This window comes from Sus scrofa, chromosome 4 (assembly GCF_054392235.1).
Source record: "Sus scrofa isolate SSC_HxYL_T2T_F1_AM1 chromosome 4, Sscrofa_HxYL_maternal_Yorkshire_Landrace_v2.0, whole genome shotgun sequence".
NCBI classification, from domain to species: domain Eukaryota; kingdom Metazoa; phylum Chordata; class Mammalia; order Artiodactyla; family Suidae; genus Sus; species Sus scrofa.
In genome coordinates this window covers 34,717,554-34,742,992 of record NC_139386.1, presented here as the reverse complement: position 1 = coordinate 34,742,992, position 25,439 = coordinate 34,717,554, and the positions used below count along the sequence as shown (strand labels likewise).

The 25,439-nt window shown below is 38.1% G+C and overlaps 1 protein-coding gene across 12 annotated transcripts in view; it reads right to left on the bottom strand.

Moving 5' to 3' along the window:
• UBR5 (ubiquitin protein ligase E3 component n-recognin 5) overlaps positions 1-25,439 on the bottom strand; it is a 149,805-nt gene that overhangs the window by 67,101 nt on the left and 57,265 nt on the right. For 6 of the 12 annotated variants that reach the window (XR_014843537.1, XM_021089030.2, XM_021089031.2 and 3 more), the window contains exons 6-15: positions 21,068-21,257; positions 20,711-20,870; positions 19,969-20,118; positions 17,503-17,714; positions 9,124-9,240; positions 8,930-9,040; positions 8,158-8,312; positions 6,680-6,797; positions 2,692-2,876; positions 333-442 (exon numbers count right to left, since the gene is read on the bottom strand). Coding sequence is in view for 11 of the 12 variants with exons in the window: in XM_021089030.2 (XP_020944689.1) it covers positions 333-442; positions 2,692-2,876; positions 6,680-6,797; positions 8,158-8,312; positions 8,930-9,040; positions 9,124-9,240; positions 17,503-17,714; positions 19,969-20,118; positions 20,711-20,870; positions 21,068-21,257 (1,508 nt within the window). In the remaining variant the exon portion in view is untranslated. The remainder of the gene's footprint in view (positions 1-332; positions 443-2,691; positions 2,877-6,679; positions 6,798-8,157; positions 8,313-8,929; positions 9,041-9,123; positions 9,241-17,502; positions 17,715-19,968; positions 20,119-20,710; positions 20,871-21,067; positions 21,258-25,439) is intronic. The other 6 variants (XM_021089033.2, XM_021089034.2, XM_085021955.1 and 3 more) reach the window with 1 other exon arrangement.

Sequence of the window (25,439 nt, the reverse complement as noted above, 5' to 3'; positions counted from 1 at the left end):
TCTGAGCAAAAGTTCTGACCATAACCAATTTATAATAATAACAATTTCAACAAAGGCGGGCAGATATTCTAGAGAGTGGCAGTTACTTCCTTCTATTACTACGATGCATTTTACTTCTGGCGAAAGTTACAGCTCTCAGAAACAACTCTGCAAATACTGTTTTTCCACTTAAAGTTGCTCGTTAAAAAAAAAAAAATCAAACTAGTAGGAACACAATTTATATTAAAAGACATTTAAAAATGGTCTGAGTTGCCTCAAATCAGAAACCAACTGAACCCAGGGGTCTGCCCAGGACCTTGCTGTGACCAACGGGTACTACACATAAAACTTACTGTATGGCATCGATGCACTGCTGGCAATTGAGGACGCATCACTGCACGTGGAGGCTGGAGAGGGCGGAGGACCCATTTCCGTTTTCACTGGTTCCTGCTTACTTTCAGGCCTGCAATTATAAATGAGACACTCTTTATCATTAGGAAAAAGAAATATCAGGAACCTGTCAAATGGCTTATTTTTAAGACTCAAGTTTATTTTCGTAAGAGAATGAAACAGTAGAAGCTTGTACAAAATGGTATTATTCTTTAGGATACAAGGTACTGAAAAAGATACACAGTACATACTTCAAATTTCTAATAATGTTTTAAAATAGGAAAGGGAAATTATCATGTGAAGAGATCAACAACTTGGAACAATGGTTCAGATAAGCCTTATCTAGGAATAATAACAAAAGCTACACTCAGTTTTATCAACAGCTTTATCCAAAGCCTCTTGAGCAAACAAGTTTAATGTTTTAGTGAACAATGACTTGGACATAGCAATTTAACTGAAAAGATAGCAAAAGCAATTTTAAAAAAGCCCACCAGATCATTAATTTCCTAGGGTTCAAAGGAGGAACTCTACTCACAATGGTTTACAAAACTTTGTTTACCACCAGAGGTTCAAGAATAATCACTTGCTATAAATGAAATGAAAATTATAGTATATTAATAAACTATCCCTCTTTCTTGAGATACTCTGTTATTGTCATACTTGAAAAGATAACTACATCTATATTCCGCAGATAGTAAAAATAAAATATATTTTATTCACTAAAGGGCAGAAATCAATTTTTAGACAGACAAGTCATGTATTACTCAGAAATTTATTATATATAGATCACTCTGGTTATATAATGTAATCAAGGCCATTGTCTTAACCCCTCATCTGCTATTATTCCCACCAGGGATCTCACATGGGTTTAGAAATAGTCCATAGAAAACAGTGGTATTTTCATCAGCATCTCAGCAAAGAGCTCAGTACGAGCACACATGAATTCTCATGGCTGCTCTGCAAACCTTGTGACCATGGAGGCAGGCCAGTACTGACTCATCACCAGCACGCTCTTATAAAGTCAACACATTTCCATGACTAGAAGAGTCTAATGACATGAAAATGATTATCTTCTTAACATTTAATTTCATTTTGATATTGTACTAAGCTCATTAGTATAGACGGCAAATTTCAAGGAAGACTATGAAAAATTTAATAAATCACAGGATATAAATACCATATTCTATTTTAATCTCTTCTATTTGTGCACACGAAAAAGATTCCAAATGCTTTTCAGAGTTTCACAAACAATGATTTCACTACTTTTATTTTTAAGATAAAAATCAATGTAAGTAGAGAGAAAATATATAAATTTATTTTTAAAAACAAGACAGAGAACAAAGCACAAAACAAAGCACAAAAACCTTAATTAGGCATAATTACAATATTATGGTCTATTAAAGCATTTTTTAACTTATTTAAAAATACAAGGGTTTAAAAGTAACCCTTGTACGATCACTCCATTCATTTGAGCAAACTAAAAAATTTCAGAACTTTAAAAATCTATATGTATAGTGTAGTCCCAGTCATTTTTTTCAATGCTTGTATACATTCTGGAAAAAAGAAAGTAGTACATCAGAATACTTAAAACATGATTTCTGGAATGTGCTGTTATATTACTCTTCCATGTTTCTATAATGGTCACGTAATTTTATAAGATTAAGAAAAAGTTATTTTGAAACTATATTCAAGTTTTGAAGTTCATGTAGCAAACAACAAAATTACAAGACAAATATTTTTAAAGATGAGTAGATGCTTCTAAAAGTGTAGCCATTAAGATCTGTGTATCTGGTTCCCAAACAGTAAGGCAGCCTGAGAATGTGGGGTGTACACAATTTAGTGGAATTTCTGTTCACATACCCCTTCAATCTAAAAGTTTACAAACCTTTTATAGAATTTCCCTCCCTAGCACATTAGCCTTTAAAACGCTTCCAATGATCACGATAAAGGAAATATGTTAAGTCGAAATTAAGATGATTACACATGGAAAGAAGAGAGAAAAGTCTGCCTAGTACGGTAAGGCTGAGCACATTATCACTGCTACACAACACCTCCATAGGACACATTCTAATGATAAATGACATCAAAGGAGAACTCTACGCTGCCATATAAGAATAAGTATAATATACAAATATTACCCATGTTGCAAACAGGAAATTTTACCAATACCTTTCAAAATGTGTGGGGATCTTATCAAGACTCCCTCTTGCTAATGTTTATCTATGTTACTGTATACCTCTCAGTCTCCCAATTACCCCCTTCATACACAGAGCAAACTAGAAACTAGTGTCAACTCAAGATTAGTCAGGGCACAGTACTTACTTAGCTTCGGTGGTTTTGCTAGCTTTGTCCATGCTTTTCAAGCTCTCAGGAGATCGCAGTTGAAATCTACAGCTATCATTCATATTCCAAACTGATTCCATTAAGACACCAACTTTAGGAATCCCAGCACTAATTGAAAATGCAACCGCTCCAGCATGATAGAGAGGATTATTTCTTAAGCATACCTAGCAAATAAAAGAAAAACCACCATCAAGATGACATAACTTGAAAACAAACCAGAATTAATTCAAATGTATGAAAATACAACATATAAAAGGTTTGCTTCCTAGATTTTCCAAATGCAAGCTTATATAATCAATAAAATTAACAAAGCACTCAAAAGTCTCCAGCAAGAAATGTATTCCCAAAATTAAGGAACAGGAATAATTTTATCATAGCTGCTAAAAATTAATTTCAAAATTTCATGCAATAAATACCCTGATTATTCGGCTACAAGGACACAGGAGAGAAACAGCAGAGGAGAAACTAAAAAGGTTGTCATTTAAAAAGTGAAATGTGGGAGTTCCCGTCGTGGTGCAGTGGTTAACAAATCCAACTAGGAACCATGAGGTTGTGGGTTTGATCTCTGGCCTTGATCAGTCGGTTAAGGATCCGGCGTTGCCGTGAGCTGTGGTGTAGGTTGCAGACGCGGCTCGGATCCTGCGTTGCTGTGGCTCTGGCGTAGGCCGGTGGCTACAGCTCCAATTAGACCCCTCGCTTGGGAACCTCCATATGCCGTGGGAACGGCCCCAGAAATGGCAAAAAGACAAAAAAAAAAAAAGTGAAATGTGAACAATTATAATTTTTGTCTGTTTCTTATCATTTGAAATTATTTTCTTTCTTAATTCATGATGCTATACAGAGGCTCCATAACTTTACAGATATTTGTTTCCCTCAGAAGACTGTTGTTTTCTATAGGCCAGAATTTTCACCAAATATATGTTTTCTCTTAAACAGAGAATGAGTTCCTGCTGTAGCACAGTGGGTTTATGATCTGACTTGTCTCTGTTGGAGGCTCCAGTTCGACCCCCGGCCCAGCACAGTGGGTTAAAGGAGCCGGTGTGGCCACAGCTCTGGCTCAGACTCGATCCCTGGCCCCGGAACTTCCATATGCCCCGGGCACGGCTAAAAAAGAAAAAAAACACACAGAACATGTAGACATTAGTGTTAGAAGTTAACTGTGTTCAGAAGTGAATAACCTATAAAACTCACTGCCAGGCGGCACCCCCAGGTCATACTCTAAAACCAAGAACCTGTAAGGTGGCACTGTCTAACATGCCAACAAGAGCTCCCAATGAAATAAAAACACTATTTCTAGAAATCTCCTTTGATTTCTCCAATAGTCCAATCTTATTGACATTCTGTTCAGTCATCTAATAACTGATAAATATGATACACTTGACAGTGGCATATATGAAGACCACATTTTTTAGTGGTTTATAATTAAATATAAGACACAGGAAGAGGTGGTACACTTGAGAAGTACAGGAACTGGAAATACTGGCTGATATAGAATAGTAGTTCTATCAAGTCTAGCTGTGTGTCACTAAACATAATTCTGTGACCTAGACGTAATAGTTTTTAAGAGGCAACTTCTTGAAAGAGCTATGTCCTGCTTAGCTTGACTTAAAGAGAGGTTTCATCCATTAATTTTCAGAAACGACTAGTGAAAGCTTAATCATGGAAGAGGATCAATAAGAAAGGTTATAACTGAAAGAGAAATGCACAAGACATTAGAAGTTATTTTATTTACAAAGGTATTTATCCTTCTTATAAAAATAAATACACCTTAAAGACCAGGAGGTATATGCCCAGCATACAGCATATAACCACACATGCAATGAATATTTGTTAAATCTGTTACTCTCAACAACCACGATCTGTGAGTGCAAGAGTTGTTGAAAGCTGATCAACAATTCTTTCTGATGTGAACACATGAACACTTTCCCTCTTCTGTGGCTGTGACTTATCTTAAACCTCCAGTTTTCTACACCTTAAAACAAAACCTTAGTTCTACACCAAAGTATTGTCTATACTTAAGCAAAATGGTGAGGCACTAAAGTAAAGTACTTTTTCTGCCCTCCCCATCTATGGTAATGTCATCCTACATGCTAATAAGTCATCTGCTAGGATATCCTGCTATTATGTGTAGGATTATTTATTATTAATTATTATTAGTGAATAAGGAACTGTGAGAACACCAGAAATCAGCAGGTGAACTGAGGAAGAAAAGGGGAGCTCCTACAAGAGAGAGACCTGTACAAAGCAGCTGACATCAACAATGAGGGCTAAACCACAATATTCAAAATAGTGGGAGGTCGCTGAAAACGTCCTAGTTGGAAGGTCAAGAAAGGGGTCAGAACAAGACCACCATGAATAGGACAAAAGGCACAAAAATAACAAGTACATTTAAGCTGGGCTTTGGAGAAAAGTAACAGCTAAAGTAGTGACTACTTTTAAAGACAGAGGTAATATAAGTGATACCACCTTGTAATGATGAGAAAAAAGTGAAATCAAAAAAAGTGCTAATAAAGGTATCAGTACCATGTTATATAACAAAAACCACCATTTGTCTAAGTGTTAGGGATTATAATAAAGTCCTTCAACACTCATTGCAGCACTTACTGTAATAAATAAACACATCCATTTTTAATCCTGAAGATAAATTTCCACAAGAATCTAATGAATGAGAAGTATAACAGTAGTTCTCAAATTCTTCTAGCCTCAGGATCCTCTTTCCCTATTAAGTATTACTAAGGGCCCCAAAATCTTTTGTTTATGTGGGTCACATCTGGTTGGTATTTGATGTATTAGCAATTAAAACTGAAAATTTTAAACATTTATTTAACAATAATAAACCCCAAGTTTATATAAACTAGTTAGTAAAGTGACATGTTTTTAAAAATCTTAAGTAGCACTGTTCACCATTTTGCAAATCTCTTACTAATTTAATGGAAGACAACTGGACTCCCATGTATGCTTCTCCATTCAATCTGCTATGATATGTTACTTTAACCAAAAGGATAAGAAGCCCTACAGATATGCAACTTTCCCCTGAAAAGGATTGAGAAACCAATAGGAGTCCTTAGACCACACTCTGAGAACCAGTGGGGTTATCAGAAAAATCACCTTACGTTAAGACATTTATACAGGAGCCTAAAACTATCTCAGAGTCAAAAACTAGTAAAAAACACGGAGATGTGACAAAGCCTCCTGCCCCATGAAGAAAATACCCCCAGAGAGCAGGAGCTTTCAAACTGCTTGGTTGTTAAGAATCAACTGAGATGTTCGTTAAATACAGTGAAGCCTGGGCCCTACCACCAACCAACTACAGGAATGTTTCACACAGGGGGCTCCTAAAACTCTATGTACCAAATGATTCTTTGGCATGGGGTGGGGTGGGGGGTAGCAGGCAGCAAGCAAAGCTTTTTATTAAAAGAGATGGTTTGTGGAGTTCCCGTCATGGCGCAGGGGTTAACGAATCTGACTAGGAACCATGAGGTTGCAGGTTCGATCCCTGGCCTTGCTCAGTGGGTTACGGATCCGGCATTGCTGCGAGCTGTGGTGTAGGTTGAAGACACGGCTCGGATCCCGTGTTGCTGTGGCTCTGGCGTAGGCCAGTGGCTATAGCTCCCATTCAACCCCTCGCCTGGGAACTTCCATATGCCGCGGGAGCGGCCTTAGAAGAGGCAAAAAGACAAAAAAAAAAAAAACTAAAAAAGTAAAAGAGATGGTTTGTGCCCCAAGTAATTCTTAAAACCAGGCAGATCTAGGATGCCTGCCCCACTGGAAGACCAACTGACATCAAGGCAGAATCTGTATATTATTCAACAACCGAGTAAGAGTGGTGTGCTGCATATGTACTACTGGAACCTAGTCCTTCGAATGACATTCATTTATAAAACTGCCCATGGGGAATCACAGGGGAAGAAAGTGATTTTGAAGAATAATGATGTCCCTTAGGACAGATTTGATTCTAATCACTTACCTGGGTACCAACAGTGATGTTTGGCATTGAAGAAATACCAGCACTAGATTTGGGCTTTTTGTTTTTTGCTCTAGCTTTCTCTAACATTTTTTTCCTTTGACTGAAAGGGACTACACCCCTGAAAAGGAAAAGCAAAAATTGGACAAATAAGTAGCAAAGAAGCCCATTAATTACATATGACATTGCATATATTTAAGGATTTCTGTTGTGTTCCTTCTCCAATATTTTTGTCTCAGTATAACATTAACATGTATGACTTGCTTTTTGCAGGGTTTTTTTGTTTTTGTTTTGTTTTGGTTTTAGGGCCGCATTCATGGCATATGGAGGTTCCCAAGCTAGAGGTTGAATGAGAGCTGTAGCTGCAGGCCTACGCCACAGCCACAGCAACGTGGCATCCAAGCTGCATCTGTGACCTACACCACAGCTCACAGCAACCCACTGAGCTTAACCCACTGAACAATCCTTAACCCACTGAGGCCAGGGATCAAACTTGTGTCCTCATGGATCCTAGTCAGATTCCTTTCCACTGAGCTATGACGGCAACTCCACATGTTTAACTTCTTAATGATCATAACTTGATCACAGATTTAGTACATAAGTAGCTCCAATTTTATCAAAAATTAAGGATGGAAATTCACAAGAAATTCATCATTTGATATTTTCTTCCAAATAATTCTGTTTTATAAGTCAATTCCCCTTGATATTATTTCTGCCAATGCAGTTATGGATAATTCCTAAAGTCCCTTTCCAATATTAATGGACTAATTAAATGAGGCACAGAATATTCACACAATGAAATACTTTAATAACTTTTAAAATTATACTTTAAGTAACCATTAAATGAAAAAAGCACGAAAATACTCTAAACTTCCAATAAGTAAAAGCAAAGTACATGTTTATGTGTTGGGAAAAAGGCTAATAAAATACCCCCAAATATTAACAGTAGTTATATTTGGGTTGCAGGATTATAGGTGATTTTTGTTTCTACTTTATACTTGTTAAAAATGTCATAATTATAGTCACTAAGTATGTATTATTATAAGCTTTTCTTATTCTTTAAGGTTTTTTTTTCCCCCAATGTCACTATGCTCCAAAGTGAAATTTCCCTCTTTATAAAGCACTTTTCTTAAAAAATTGAGGTAAAGTTGATTTACAATACTGTGTTAGTTTCCGGGGTATAGCAAAGTGATTTAGATATCATATTCCAGTTCTCTGCCCTATAGAGAAGGACTTTGATTTTATCTATTTCTTAATACAGCATTTTGTATGTGCTAATTCCAAACCCCTAATTTATTCCCTACTCCCAAGCCCCCCCCCCCCCACTTTCCCCTCTGGTAACCATGTTTGTTTTCTGTGTCTGTGAGTCTAAAGCATTGCCTTTTGACTGATCTTCTCAACTGGTATTCTACTACTCAAAGCACCTATCTATGTACATAAAAGCATTCACTGATAAGAAATACCCCTTCTGTGATACTCACCACCAATATAAATTGTTCTCTAGCTGTGCACAGGTGTAGAGGGCACAGCAATGTAAAGAAACAATCCGTTCACCTTGAAGTTCTGAGTAGGTCTGTGCAGTATGCTCTAATTTAGAAGCCACAGAACTTAAAGTTTCATCCACCCATGTAGCAACCTAAAGAACAAAACATTGAAGGTTCAAATAAGACAAGCAATCTTTTCAAAAGGACTGTGGTCAAAACAAGGGCAAGGAATACCTACAACGTAGAAGGGAACTCTAAAAAGTTTTAACCTAAAGGCTAGAGAAACAAGTAATTCAGAAAAGATTCTTAATGAGACTAGAAACGGAAATATTTTCTTCACACAAGTCAATCAAAATAACAGTTACTGAAATAAACGTCTAATGCCATCTCTAAGGCACTGATCACAGCGAACATCTGCTCGAACAATTTTTAAAAGAATTTAGTGACTCTAAAGTCAAACTGATAATCTGGGGTACAATACCCATACTTCTTCAATCTCATCTATAATAGCTTTTCACTATCTCTTCTGTCAGCATTTTGCTTGAATATTTTTTTTCTTCCCTTCAAGTAGAAAGTTATCTCTGAAACTGGATTATAAAATAAAGACAGCAACAGAAAGACCATACATTGGATTACTCTCCCAAGGCTTGAGACACTCTGTGGATCTAGTTAGAAAGACAGAAATGAAAGATGGAAAGGGGGCAGGGAGAAGAAGAAAATCAAGAATTTAAGAAACGTTTATCAGTCAAACACAGTGTATCTATCATACCTTGTTATTTTCTGTAGCTACCGTTGCTCTTATGCTATTTGCAGACAGGAGAACTATCTTTTCATTGGTTAGCCCCAAAAACGTTGCTCGTGGATGATGTAAGGAAGGATTCTTTGAAAGCATAAAAAAAGTGATTACCATTTTGTCTGCTGATTTGGAGAGCTATTTAATGCGAGACTAATGTAATGAAATACCTGTGCATTTCTGTAAGGCTCAGACTCACTCCACTTCCACTGGTAGAGTTCTCCTTTACTACTGACAGCCAAAAGCTCCGAATACAGAGCCCCAATACAGATGAACTTTGTTCCATCCTATAAAGTAAAAATAACACAATGGTATAAATATAACAATTGCCAAACCTAAGGATTCGGACGTATCACATCAGTTACATCAAATCTGGATTAACTGGGTGAACACATAAACCACTTTGGCAAAGTCTCCAGCAAAGCATGCAGGGCCCCCTTAATGTGGCCTGGGCCTGTCCCCTCCCCAGAACTCACTCTCCTCAAGTCACATTGGCCTTCTTCCTGCTCCTGCCTTATTTCTCAGGTGACTCCCTCCCTCCCTTCAATCAAGACTGCGCCAGTGAGACCTTCCCTGAGCACACACTCTACTAACTCAGCACCCCAACAGCCCATCTCTCACTCTGCTTTCTTGTTAGTTCAAAGAGTCCACAGCTTGATGTCTTATAGTTACTCATTTAAAGTTTATTTCACTCAAAGAGAAGTTCTGTCTTGTTCACCGCTGTTATCCCCCGCTCTTAAAACAGTGCACACAGTAGATGCTTAATAAATGTGTTGAATAAATGAAGACAAGACAGACTAAGGAATTGAAGCAGGAAAAGGTGAATACCAAAACAGAAGATTCCTTCCTTGTAGGCTATTCCAAGCTGCTGAAACAAGTGTCTATGTTGTTTTTTAAAGGAAACGTTCACTTAGTTTTAAAGCAATGCACATGCGATGAACTAGAATGCAATTAATTATAAGATGCTTAGATAACAAATATAAACAAAAAGTTTCAGGGATAAAATGATAATTTTTTAAACATAAGACCAATATGATCAGAGTTATAAAGCTATCCAGAAATCTCACAGCAAAACTTGCCAATAACAGACTTTAGGCTGTATCTTTGCTACAGCAAAACTTCTCTGCTCTCTTTGAAATTCTGGCTCCAAAGTACGCTAAACCAATGGCATCTTCTTTCTGTCAAATCCCAATCTCATTTGGTCAGACGAGTTATGGTGCTCAACTAAACTCTGTGAAGTCTACCAAGACTTATAACAACAGAGCTGTTACATAAAGAACACTAATTTTAATCTTCTATTTTACCAGTGCCAGTCAATCTTATTTTCAAGGCACATCTATGGAGCGATGAGAAAGAGACCTAATTTGAAATTTTCTGATTTAGCAATTCTTCTCTTCCAACGGCATCTGAAAAACATGACTTTCTCTCCAGGGCTGCTGCATCGAATCTTAACATCTCTACCTCACACCTCCTTCTCAACCCCTGGGTAAAGAGATGAGGGAGTAAGACCAAGTGAGTCCAAAACCTGGACCCAACACTTAGCAACTAGGTAACTTCAGATGATTATTTCTCTGGACCCATTTCCTCACCTCCAAAACGGGCAGAATGATAAGACGCTGGGGAGAGAGGAAACAGAAACAAAAAAAGTACATATATGAAAGTACCTGGCACAAATAAGTGATCAAATTCAATTGTGATTACTCTGCGTCCCTGACTTCAACTCCTACTCCCCCAAAAAGCACCAAGCTTCTTCAACATCCCTGAAGATTTCCGGAATGAGAAAACATCACTCTCTCCTCCTTCTCCCCATCTCAAAAAGTGTCCCTCTCCACTACTTAAGAGTAACTCACAAACACACAATGGATGCAACCTCCTCTCATTACCCCAACAACAGTCAAACTCATCTTTTCCTTCAATTGTACTCACAGTGAAGTGAATTCTGACTTGGCCTATATCTCACCTCATCAGCTTTCACTAACAGCTGTAACGGTTCTTCCAACAGCCACAACAAAGCCCCATGCATTTAATCAATCCATCGTCTCTCTAAACTCTTTGAACCACTACCAGTTCTGTTCATTACCAGTTCTAGAACCTCTCCTCCCTTGTTCATAGGTTGCTGCTCTCTATATGGGTCTTCCTCCTACCCTCATGACCACCATCTCCCTTGTCCCACCATGTACTCCCCGACCCAGATTCTGTCTGTGTCCTTTTACGCAAGGCATGTGTGCTCCACCTTCAGCCTAAGTGCCCACTAGGGTACCTGCTTTTAAACATGTAAATCTCCTATCTCCATTCTAACCTGCGGACTAACTACCTATATGTCCTCAAAGCACCATAACATCTACAAAATGAATGCATCATCTCCTCCAAACGCACAGTCCCCATCTCCATGACTGACACCCACCACCCAGCCTGTAACAGGGCAGGGACCCGGGAACCTGGGCGCTCTCCTCAACTCCTCCTCCTTTTCTCTCAACCACACGGTGACCAGCAAACTAATGCTGTACTTTCAAATTCTTCTCAGACTCTTCCATTCCTCAGTCCTCGCTGTCATTGCTTTGGCTGAGATCCTCACAATTCCTTTCTGTAACAATTCTACCCGTCTCTTAAATGACTAGATGTTTCCTATTCTTATCATTTTCGCACAATGCCAACAGTGCTTGTCTCCTTAAAAACACACAAAACAAAACCCCACCAATCTTACCGTGTCAGTCCTCTAAGAACTCTGTTGGGAGAACAGCATCCTGACTCCTCAGCAAGTAGTCTAGGGCCCTTTATCTTGCTCCATCTTGCACTTCTGCTACTTCCTACCACACAGCAGCAGTTCCGAATTTCTCATTGTTCTCAGGGTGTGTTCTCACACAGCAGCAGTTCTGAACACACCCTGACCCTTCAGGACTCTAGGTGTGTACCTGCTACGTTTAGAATGCCTTTGCATCTTGGTTAACACCTACTTAACCTTAAAAATACTTAAATGTCATCTCCTCTGTGAAGTCTTTGCCAAATCTCAGGTGGTATCAGTCATTCCCCATGCTGAGCCCCTAAGCACCATACTCGCACCTTCAGTCTAGCACTGGTCACACTGCAAACACATTTCGTTTTTATGTCAGTGTTCATCTTCCCCAGTAAGTTCCCCATGTGAAGGTCCGTAATGTATTCACCTCTACATCCCCACAGGCCAGCTTGGTGCTTGGCACATAGCAGGAGCACACTGATAACAGGATAAACAAATACATCTTAACCCAAACTGAGTAAAAGTCCTGCCAGAGCACATAATCCTGAACAAAGCATCCCTCTAGCAAGAGCATGGTGTGTGCGGCCCCGTCACAACCGACTTGCCTATATTCTTCAAAGATGGGCTGCATGAGCAAAGTGAACCCTAAAGGCCCCCAAAATCCACTATGGACAAATGTGGATGGATGGTACAACCATCAACCAAAGGAAGATGATGCAGAAATCACCTACTGCTTCTTGATTGATCTAGACTAGTACTGAGAGAAATACAAAACAATTGCATACATACAAAGGGATTGTATTTTAGCTCACACATTTCATGTCACAGAAAACAATGCTTTTATTGTTTTCATGAAATACTAAAGGCTGCTTCTGAGCAAGATGGGGCCTGCTTCAACCCAAGTGGAAAAAGTAGATATGCATGTTTCCTTAAAGATCAGTGGTTTATAGTTCTATTTTTTAACAAATTTGAATCATTTAGATAAACCTGCAACTGCCTGAAAACAACACGCCATCAACCAAATAGGAAATCCCTCCTTAAAGGGAGATGGAAAATGTTAAGTTACCTGGCCAGAGCCACATCAAATCCTAGTAACCGTCCTATAGTTAGTGACCTATATGTTGAAAAAGTTGGTCATATCATTCCTAAATTATCCCCACAAAACTTGGTTTTATTTCTTTTTTAAAATTTTTCCCACCAGCAAACCCTAGTTTTCCCATGAAGTACCAGCTCCGACAGGAAGGTGTCATGGTTGGAATGGACGTTCTACAATCACGGGCTGCCTGGGACAAGCTGTCAGCTGCCCTCATTCCCACTCCCCTTCGCCAGCTTTCCATGTTCTCCTGACACCCGGCTCCTTTTCCTTCTTAGGACCATTTCTCTTTTTGCTCTTACTTCATCATTAAATTACATTTGTGATACATCTAACTAACTTCTAACAGAAACTTCCTGGAAGCTACTACATGTCAATTAAAAAAAAAAAAAAAAGACCCCCCCCCCTCAACTTCCACTTCTAGAACCTTGCCGGTGAGAAGCAGTATGACCAAAAAGTTTGATCAGCTGGTCCCAGCTATAAAGCTGCTCCAAAGAATTTCAGGAGCCAAATGTCACGGGACTATTTCCTCTCAACACCACTCAAAGAAACTTGAAAGCAACATGAAATTCTACAATTCAAAAGGCTGGTGGGGGATAAGTTTTCGTATTTCTCCTAAAATATATGAAAAGAGATCCAGAACAGTAAAAGTTATGACTATAAATTAACAGTGCTGACTTGTTGAATCAGTTTTGTTTCTTCATCACCCACCATACAACTTTCATCAAGTTCTCCTCTGAGAGCTACCTGAAAATAAGGATGTGCGTCTTAAATTGAACTCATTTGTTTTGTTACAGGGCACAAAGCGGCAGATTTTACGTTCGGCTTCGGCAGACTGACTTGGCACAGATTTCCAGACAAGTTTTCTCCCTCCTTTCCCTTCAACACTTAGGACCAAGTCCCTCTTACCCGTGCAGTCTTACTTTTAACAGTCTTTGTTACTACTGCAGGTGCACTTTTTTTCCCCTTTGTAAGTCACTAAAGATTCTTGTTAGAAGAAGGTTGGTATAAATACAATATGTATATTTATTTATGTATTTTCTAGATAGACAGTTACAAGTTAAACGTAGATATTCAGCAACATAGAACCAAGTTTCGAATCTGAGAAAAGCGAATTCCAAAAAGGACGGAGACGTGAACATGGAGCCATGTTAGGTAATCGCCTACCGCAAAGATGGCACCTTCTCATCAAAGCACCTGAATTGTCAAAGCTATTTCCAGAAATACAAAGCACAATAAGCAAAGGGGGGAGGGACAAGAATGGTGGAGCGAGAAGAGGTGTTTCTCTGGGGGGGGAGCTAAATGGGGGAGGGGGTGGAGCAAGGTAACAAAGTTAGAATTGCAGGGTAAAATTACTCCGAAAGCAGAATAAACTTGGCTAGTTCAAGTGTGAACACTGGGGACCTGGACTTAGGCACTCTCACTTTGGTACAGATTACCTGTTAACTGCCTGTTATGCTCCATTGCTACTGTAATGAAATGTTTTCATTATTTGCATTCTAGTCCAGTCAGACAAGGTGCATGGTCTGTATCTCTTTCACCCTATGCCAAATTCTCTACTAACAGAGAACCTGGCACCCAAAACACTACTGCCACACAGATCTACAGAGAACCCAAACCCACCGGGCTCTCTCACCCTCCCACGACCTGCAGAAAACTGCCTGCTGTCTTTGCAGAACAGGACCCTGCTTCCCCTTGCTCTCTACATCTCATATGCACCAGCTCATTTCATTCTCCTGACAAGGCGATAAGGAAAAAGGCATTATTAGCCCCATTTTATGGATTAGAAAACTAAGACCTAGAGAAGTTATCCCTCGGGCCTGATATGAGCTCCAGAAGTCTGGCTCCAGAGTCTGTCCTCTTAGCAATCACTCTGGCCTCCTATGATTCCCCCTAAAGCCGCCTGTATCTAATTACACCCAAGTAGAAACATCATTGTTCTTCCTTCCTACAAAAAAAACCTCTCACCCTAACACCTGAACAAAAGGCCTAACACACGCTATGCCTTTAATCAAAGCTACTCAATTCCTGATTAGAAGACCCTCACCTCTGTCTCTGAGGAGCTTTCAACATCTCTATAAATTATCAATTATGCTTTAAAAAAAAAAAAAAAAAAGCTGAAAAGTTAATGAGGAGAAAAACTTTGTCTTGTTTTCCTTTCTTTTAACATCTTGACCCCCTTCACTCCCTCCCCACCTCTGGCAACTACCAATCCGCCAATCTATTTTCAGTATCTATGAGCTAGATTTTGGTTTTGGAGGTTGTTGGCTTTGTGGGTTTTTGTTGGTTTTTTTTTTTTAAATAAAGATCCCACATTTCAGTGAGTACATACACTATTTGTATTTCTCTGACTTATTTCACCTAGTATAATGCCCTTAGGGTCCATCCACGTTGTCAAAAACGTCAAGATTTCATTCTTTTTTTTATGCCTAAGAATATTCGTCGTGTGTGTGTGTGTGTGTGTGTGTGTGTGTGTGTGCGCGCACGCGCGCGTGTGTGTCCATCTGTCCGTCCGTCCATTTGATGAATACTTAGGTTGCTTCCATATCTTGGCTATTGTAAACAATGCCACAGTGGACATGGGGGTATAGTGTCTTCCCTTGGTTCAGAAAACACCCAGAAGTGGGACTGCTAGACCATATACTTCTAATTTTTTGAAGAAACCCTATAGTGCTTTCCATAGTGGCTACACCAATTTAAATTCCCACCAACAGCGCACAAGAGTTCACAATTATGCTCTTACACCAGTTTTGACATTTAACTCAAAGAATAATTTGTGGAATAACAAAAGTTTAAGGTTACCTCAAATATTTTTGGTTTAAGATTACATTGTAAAGGCTTAAAGAGAACATTCGTTCCATCATTCAAGTCCTTTAATAACTCTCTGCATCTTCTGATTATAGCATTCAGCCTTGCAATCACCCAATGGTTTGCAGATAACTAAGAGAATGCTTAACAGCTTAATTAGGCTTATGCTACTTTCTCTTCCAGAATTGAAAACTTTGATGTCTACCTTTCAATCATAAGCTAATACAAAGTGTTTATTTTTCAATGACAACATCTTAACAGGATAAAAGGTATAGATAGGACATACTTGGTTGAACACAATGCTATTTCTCCTTCGTTCAATGTCTAAACAACCCAAGAAAATAACACGTGAAATAAGGCCTGTACAGTGTCAAGATTTTATGAAGCACTTAGTAACTGTCTCTGAAAACAAAACAAGCTGTACCTAAAAACATGCCTATCAGTAAAAACCAAGAAAGACTGGCTAACTCTAACAGGGGTACCCTAGCCAGGGAAAAACTTGCTAAACTCATCCTGTTCAAAACACTTTCCAACACATGATAAAGAAGCCTAGTCTAATACATATGTGCTGATACGATGAAACAAGATTCATGAGTCCTCTATTACTTCCTGCCAATATGAAGTAGACACAGACCTAAAATGATCCAGGCACGAGAAACAGGAAACAAAGAACAATGTATGGGGGGGGGGGGGGGGAGAAAAAAGCCCAATGGTTTAAATTACCTTCTACCATATGAAGTAAAAGCAGAAACTGGAACACTTCTAGTTTTATGGAAATAAGTAAGAGAATGCAATTCAGGGAAAGTTTGTCAGCTGCCAAAGAAAACAGAATAACCTTTTGCTTACAAAGAGACTGATTAAAATTCATGTTCCTTCTTGCATTCAAGCTTTCCACATGAGCTGAATGCAAAGGAAAATAAATGAACTACATCAAGATTCACAATAACTATGAAAAATAAACAAATTCAGAAAGTTAAATAATACTTTTCCTTTAATACCCCAAATTCAACATCAAAGACAGACAAGAAATCCACATCAAAATCTCCTTATCTGCTAAAGATAACCTTCAAGTGCTTATCTTCTTTCACTTCTACTTAAGAAAATTTCCTATCTAGCTAGCTCTGGAAATAAGAAACAAGTATTTCAGAAACAGGTGAAAAACATGGCTTCCTATAGGAGTCTTTGAACATGAATTACCAGTCACTTAAGACAATGAAACCTACCACCATCAAAAGGATGATCAACTCTGTTTCACTTGCAGCAGCGATGGATTTTTAAAGATTCAAATCAACTTAAATCCTGGATGCTTTCTAGAAGCCAGTCATTGTGCTACTCCTCAGGATGCAAAGCGTAACTCCCTAGTCCATTCCTCTTGAGCCTGCTTTGTCTCCCATGGCTTTTAGAGCAAAGGCCCTGTCAGAATTCAATGCCATCAAACGGGAAAGCTAACCAATCAAAGAAACACAGATTCCTAATCTTGCCCTGACATGCATGCTTATAGCAATGATCAGAAATTTGCCCTGCAGAAACTGGGGTCCGCTTGACATTATAAAACAAATTTTCTATCAATAATATACCATCAGTTACCAGAGCAATTATCAACAGAAAAGAAATCCTGAAATGGAATGGCGATGTGTTACCTGGAACTACTATGTGGATTTCTCTGATATACTTCATCGAACAGAAAAAGAAACAGCACCACTGAACACTTTAAAATGACTCCTTTACTGTCATATAAAGATGATCTACTTTTATTTTAAAACAAAATAAAAATATCAGTTTATCTCTGCATTTTAAATGATAGTACAGAAACCTTTTTTTTTTTTTTTTTTTTTTTTGCAGGAGGGGCTGCACCAGGAATCCATTTAAAACGAAAATGCTGGGTTTTTTTTTTTTGTTTTTTTTTTCAAATACCTTATCAGGCCACCACTGTAAATCTTCTCCTAGAGATACTGGACTTTGAACAGGTGTATTCTTCTTATCCAAGTTTGGCTCTCCTTCCTTGCTGGTAGAGCCCCTCTCATTATCAAATGAGGCTCCATCAAGCCACCTTCGTTCACGTAAACGTAAAACGGATTCACGTTCACGCAACAGCTCAGAGTCTCTCTCTAAGGGAAGAAGGAGAACTGGTATGCAATTGGGTCACACCAGTGGGATAAAAGTAAGCCACTCTCTAGTAAAGACCCTTCAGGATGCAACTAACAGCAGTTTATCCACTCACAAGAATTTAATGTAAATGTGTATCTAGTAAGCCTGACATGCAACATCCAAAACATTAACTCTTCCAAGTGAATGTATGAAAATTATAAACTGGTATTTTTAAGCACCAAGTAGAGGCAGACTCTTCTGAACTCCAACAACATGCTTTTAGAGCAGAACCGCTTTATTTTAAACTGGATTTGGGATTTGGAGTTTTAAATTTTTGGCTCTCATTAAAAACACTCACCATAACATTTTTTACCTATTAGAAAATATGCATAAATTAAAATTTCAAAACATTAGATATATATAGATACCAAAAAAATGATTATTTGTTGGAAAGTGTACACATATAAGAAAAAAAGCCTGAAAAGGATAAAATATAAATCCACTAACATTAACTACAAAACTGTTGATAAAACAAGCCTTTGCTTAGAGTAATTTTATAGGCTGGATTTTTACAGTTACGTCTCATTTAAGATTTTTTGAGGAACTAGAATTTTTTTTTCTTTTAAGACTCCTTATAGAAAGATTATTTTTAAAAATGTTTCCCCGGAGTTCCCATCATGGCACAACAGAAACGAATCCGACTATGAACCATGAGGTTTTGGGTTCAATCCCCGGTGTCACTCAGTGGGTTATGGATCTGGCGTTGCCATAAGCTGTGGTGTAGGTCGCAGACGTGGCTCAGACCCTGGGTGGCTATGGCTGTGGTGTGGGCCAGCAGCTGAAGCTCTGACTGGACCCCTAGCCTGGGAACCTCCATATGCTACAAGTGTGGCCCTAAAAAAAGAAAAAAAAAAAAAAAAAAATCTCCCCCTAGAACTGGCCTACAAACTTCTAAACCCAGGTTTCTTTTTTTTCTTCAGTTTACTCACACATTACTTTTTAATATAGGTAATCACAATAAACTTTCCAAGACTCAAATAGTACAGATTAAAAACCACAATTGAGCCACATAAAGAATGCCATCCATGCAAGTCAAACATGGTCAAGTACCAGCAACTTCATATGGGTCAAACTAAAAGTGATGAAATTTAAAAGGAGTTATTTGTGTTAAATATTAAATATTTGAAATGTAATACTTGATGCATTTAAAGCAGTAAAATATGCGCTTAATTTTTTAAGCTATTACATAAAAGGTTCAGTATATTAAAAGGTCAGCATAGGTCTGTTATTTTAAAATTACTTTCAAGTACTAGGTATTTGTAGTAAGGTCTATATATAACATGGCATCTTTTCGCATTTACTAATGGCAAGTAAATAATACAGGTGATTCTTGCTCATTATTTGAATACAGCAGTTTTACATTCTGCAAAGTAAAAATGCTGACTTAAAAAGTTAAAATGCAAGCTAAATCTACATCAACATCTACAGTGAAAGGCTTATACTTGTATGATTTCAAAATCTTCTTTCCCTACTACACACTACATACCTTTTAAAGACGTCAAACTTTTGATAATATCATTTTAATAAGTTAATAAGCATTTCTGTATATCACTGATCAAGCTCTTTCTATGTTTCTTCATATTTTACTCTCCCATCTAACCAAGATTTAAAATAAACAAAATAATCATTTTAATCAAACTAAAAAGACTTGTTTTCTGAATGCTGCATGTCACTGTAAAGTAGAAATTCTGCTTTTAGTTCAGAATCCATATTACTATTTTAAAAATACACTTAGGGAGTTCCCACTGTGGTGCAGTGGAAATGAATCCAACTCATATCCATGAGGATACAGGTTCGACCCTTGGCCTTGCTCAATGGGTTAAGGATCCTGCGTTGCCGTGAGCTGTGGTGTAGCTTGCAGGCATGGCTTGGATCCCACATTGTTGTGGCTGTGATGTAGGCCAGCAGCTGTAGCTTCGATTTGCCCCTTAGCCTGGGAACTTCCATATGCCACGGGTGCAGCCCTAAAAAGCAAAAAAAAAAAAAAATTAGACTTAGATAAGTCATAATCCTTCATATATATATTCCACAATATATATAAGATCATCTCTAAAGTTCTACTATGGCACCTCAAAATCAGAAATAACTATTTTCATGCCAAAGCATCCAAAAACACTCATATATTACTTACAGTTTGTCTACTGTAATATTAAAAGTTCAAATACAATGAATTCTACCACTGCCTCTTCATATAGTCAGCCAATAATCACAAAAAAATAAATGCAAAATTACCTCGAGATGAGCCTAGCCTGGAAAGTGACGAACGACGAAAAGAAGGGTAACCAAAATAGCTAATGTCTTCAGAAAACATGGCATCTGCATCAATAATGACACTTGGGTGGGCAGAATGAATGTCAGCATCAAGAAGAGACATAAGGTCCTCTATAAACAGAAACAAATATAAATGATGCAGAAGTAGAGAAAGAATCTATAGACCACTGAAAAACCCCTGAAAATTAAAACGTTAAAATCAGGGGCTGACGTAACCTGAGAAGAAAAGCAGTAACCACCTAGGAAATAAAGCTAAAGATTTTAAGAAACATCTATTGCATGACTGTTGCTTGGGCAACCTAAGAAATAATCATAAGAAAAAAGGATCACTAAGATTCTTGTGGCATCAGAAAAATAATACAGTCAAAATACAAATGCAGTTCAGTTATTACATATTTAGTAATAAGGGCGTCAAAAAATACAACAATCCATTCCAGAGACATCTGTCAGCCAATGACAAAGCCATGCACATACATCCACGTCTTTACTGGGACCCAACACACCACAGGTCCACTGAGCAAAAACATTTCCCCATTTTCCCTTTAAAGGAATTTTGCAATCGAATCAAACGCTACAATGAGAAAATCTACCACCATGGAAAGAACAATCAGAAAATCCAAAGCACTTTAAATTTAACTCCATTTCGCAGTCAAAAAACTCTCTCCCTTCAGAGATGAGAAAACCATGACAGCGATCCACCAACCTCCAGGCAAGTAAGATTCACTGGCTGTATCATCCCCATCATCTCCATCTTCATCGTCCCGGCTAAGTAAATTATTTACAGCAAGGTTTACATCGAGATTTGTTCGCTGAAGTTCTCGAATAATGACACTTCTGGATTTGCCTTGTAAAACGACTTGGGCCTGAAATCAAAAATAAAGAGGAATGCTATGCTAATTTTCTTTTCCATAACTTCTCTATCAAAATCAGCTTTCTAGGGTCCAAACGGAAGAGCAATATTTCACAATTCACGACAGAAGTCATGACTTCAGCCCACTATATTCAGCCAAACCTCAGCCTGTCCTGCTGCTGCATGTCAAGTGTTCTACAAGATCCATACCTGTGAAATCAGCTCCTCTGGAATCACAGATGCTGGAATAACTGGCTGGGGTTGGCTGCCCAAAAGTCCAGACCCTCGATCCCGTCCAGTTCGAATTACTCGAGTCTGCCGGCGGGAATCTCGAGCTCCAGCTGACGATCGACCAGAGGATCCTCCTCCACTTCCCCCCACTCCAGAACTCCAGCGGCTTCTAAAGACAGAGTTTACAGAATGAGCATTTTAGACAGTCATTCTGAAAGATCACTTTGGGTCTCATTTTCATCCTCTTAAGCGAAGATATGATAAAGCTATTGTTTCTAATTGACATAATATGTTATAGTAGCATCTTGATAGAATAAGAAAATGGAACTGAGCTTTATGGTAACACTTCCAATTTTTTTTTAAGTGCTTCAGTATAAACTCACTTTGTAGAAAGATAAATGTCACACATTTTCACCTTTTAAAATAATTTTTATTTTACTTATTTACTTTTCTCTTTTTTGTCTTTTTAGGGCCATATCCACGACATACAGAGGTTCCCAGGCTCCGGGTCGAACCAGAGCTATAGCTGCAGCTGCAGGCCCTACACCACAGTCACAGCAATGCCAAGTCTGTAAGCCACTGAGTGATGCCAGGGATCGAACCCGCATCCTCATAGATACTAGTCAGGTTGGTTAACACTGAGCCACAACAGGAAATCCTAAAATAATTTTTAAAAGAACCACATACCAAGCATTTCTACTCACAAGCCTAAAATGAGTTACAGAACTCATCTCACCTTTGCATGAAAAACCTATCCCACATAACTACCACATAACTACTTTTCTGTAACAAAAAAAGTAAAATTCAGACATGTAAAGACACAACAAATAAATGGAAAGACACCCATGTTCACGGATCAGAAGACTTAATATTGTTAAGATGTCCACACTGCTCAAAGCAATCCACAGATTCATCACAATCCCTATCAAAATCCTAATGGATTTTGTTCCTCAAAGGACACAATCAAAGAGGAGGCAATCTACAGAACAGAAGAAAACATTTGCAGATTATATATCTAATAAGAGGTTACTATTCAAAATATATAAAGAGCTCCTACACTCAATAACATCAAATAACCTGATTTAAAAGGAGGCAAAAAATATGAACAGACATTTCTCCAAAGTTAATACACAAGTGACCAAATAAAGATCACTTATCTTGAGAGAAATGCAAATCAAAACTGCAATAATATATCACCTCACACCCAACAGAATGGCTACCATCAACGAAAAAAAAAAAAAGAAAAATTACAAGTGTTGACAAGGATGAACAGAAATTGGAATTCATATGAACTGTTCTTTACATTGTAAAATAGTGCAGTGCTATGAAAAACAGTATGAAGTTTCCTCAAAAATTAAAAACAGAACCACCATATATGACTCAGCAATCATACTTCTGGGTATCTATCCAAAGGAACTGAAAGCAGAGTCCCAAAGAGATATTTGCATACTCATGTTCACAGCAGCATTATTCACAATAGCCAAGAGGAGGAAGCAACCTGAATATCCATCAAAGAATGAATGAATGAACACACAAAATGGGTATATACATATATTGTAATATTATTCAACCTTAAAAAGGATGGAAATCCTGACACATGCTTCAAACACAGATGAACCCTGAATATGCTAAGTGAAATGAGCCATGACAAAAAGACAAATACTGCAGGACTCCAAATATACAATGCACAAATACACAATGTACCAACACACAATGACCTAAAGCAGTCAAACCCCCAGAAACAGAAAGTAAAACAGTGGTTTGCCAGGGGCTAGGGAGAAGGGTAAAGGGAGCTGTTTATTAACGTTTCAGGTTTACAAGGTGAAAAAGTTAAAGAGATCTCTTTCACAACAACATGAACATACTTAGTATTACTGAAATGTGCAGTTTAAATGGTTAAGCAGGTAAATTTTGTGTTTTGTTTTTTATCATGACTAAAAAAAGTCATGGGTTATCAAAAAGCAATAGTCCAGAAAATAGACTTTTCTTTTCAAGTTATTGCACTGTGACAATTATGTAATGGAAAATAATACAGGATCAGTGAAAAATAAATATGTATTCAAATCAAAAATTAAATCAACACTTACTTGTAGCTCATGATTTCTTATAAATTGTCAAAATGACTTAAGTCAAGTGGAACTTTATCTTTGTGGAAGTTTCGAATGGTCAAAAGCTAAATATATTATTTCAACTTGAAAACAGGAGGAAGTACACTAAAGAGTTTTAAAAAGATATAATTAGGGTGACTAGACATCCCAGCTTGCCCAAGATAATTCCAGTATAAGCAGCCTACCGTCTGAGACTAATCATTAATTTCACTCCACAATGTCCCAGTTTGGATAATAAATTATATGACCAACATAAATATAAGTAATACTTGATATTTCCACCAGGAAATGCATACCATTTCTCCCTCCCCCATGCAAATAATGCTAGGAACCTGATCAGATATACTATTCTAATGCACATCAATTCTTGACAGACCTTACAGGTATCACAAACTCAAAACTCCATGAGGAGTAGACAGGTTACTTATTTATAAATCAAGATAACAAGGAAGAGTGAAGAATATCTAAAACATTCATTTCTTTTAAGAGCTGCTAGATTAATCCATCAAAACACCAACTGGTGCCAATTTGCCATCTCTGCTACACAAACCCTCCACTGAGGTTAACTGAAAGACAGAGATCAAAATATCTCAGGCTTGCCCATTAACCTGACTGCTACCATGGAGACTACCCTGTTTTTCTCTCTCACACCTGCAGGGCAGGTGTCAGAATCTAAACAACCTACCAGCGTCCCTACCTCAACTGCTCTAACAGTCCTCTAACCAGCTTGCTACCTTGCTACCTAGACTAAGTACACACCAACAGAGGCTCGTCAGTGGTCATAAACACAAAAGGCAGTACTGGAATCCCCTTTTTATTTATAATTATGGTGAGGTATATAATTTTCAATATTAAGCTCAAAAATAATGTCAAAACCAGTTTCTATTATCTATACCTTGCTCATCAAATTACTCCTAAAATTTGACCACATTATAAATACTCAAGGTACACAAAAGTTACCCAGATCAACTGAGAAAAATCACACCCAGTATGGAATTAATCCAGACCTTGCAACCTTAAAGCCCATGGGTCAAGTCTTGTCCATACACCTTGTTTGTTGGTTGGTTTGTTAAAAAAAAAAAAAAAAAAAACAGCATCAAAAACAAGAAAAATCTGAGAAACTGTCAGTCAAGAGATGCATAAGAAGGAATGATGACTATATGTACTGCAGTATAAGGATCTTAAAAAAATAAGGGAATATGAACAGCCTTGACCTTCAGCTGATAATAATTTATCAATATGCATTAATTTTAAAAATGCACCATGCTAATGTTACATGCAAATAGTGAAAAACTAGGTATGAAGTATATAGGAGTTCTCAGTACTATCTTTGTAATTCTTTTGTTATCTAAAACTGTTCTAGGGAGTTCCCACTGTGGTACCATGTGTTTAGGACCTGACTGCAGCATCTCAGGTCTCTGTAGAGATGTGGGTTCAAGCCCCGGCTCCAGCACAGTAGGTTGAGGCCCTGGTGTTGCCACAGCTGCACAGGTTGCAGCTGCAGCTCAGATTTATCCCTGGCCTGGGAACTTCCATGTGCCACAGGTGTGACCAAAAAAAAAAAAAAAAAAGAAAAAAAAATTGCTCTAAAATACAAAGTTTTGGAGTTCCCATTACAGCGCAGCGGAAATGAATCCAACTAGGAACCTTGAGGTTGCGGGTTCGATCCCTGGCCTCGCTCAGGGGATTAAGGATCCAGCATTGCCATGAGCTGTGGTGTAGGTCGCAGACGAGGCTCGGATCTGGCATTGCTGTGGCTGTGGTATAGGCTGGCAGCTACAGCTCTGATTAGACCCCTAGCCTGGGAACCTCCATATGCCGTGGGTGCAGCCCTAAAAATACGAAAAAAAAATAAATAAATACAAAGTTTATTTAAAGGAATATATACATGGACACATGCATACAAACATACTTACACATTAGGCTGGTATGTGTGTGCCTATGTATATGTGTGTATTTCTTTCCATGGAAACATTAATTAGTTCTAACATCAAAACCAGGAGATTTCACAGGAAAACCAGATTTGGAGCTTCTAAGATAAAAGGGGGCAACAATGGCCCTGTATTTTTCTACGGTAAGTAACATCAACTGATTAGCTGCCTCCTCTAAAAACAGGGCATCCACTTAGTTGGTCAGAGCCCTGTGACCTACCTACCGCCTTACCCACCTTTTCTGACTGGGGCCAGCTTCAGCTGTTTACAATTACAATGACCTGCTTGGCTTTTCCATTTCAAATCCTGTAC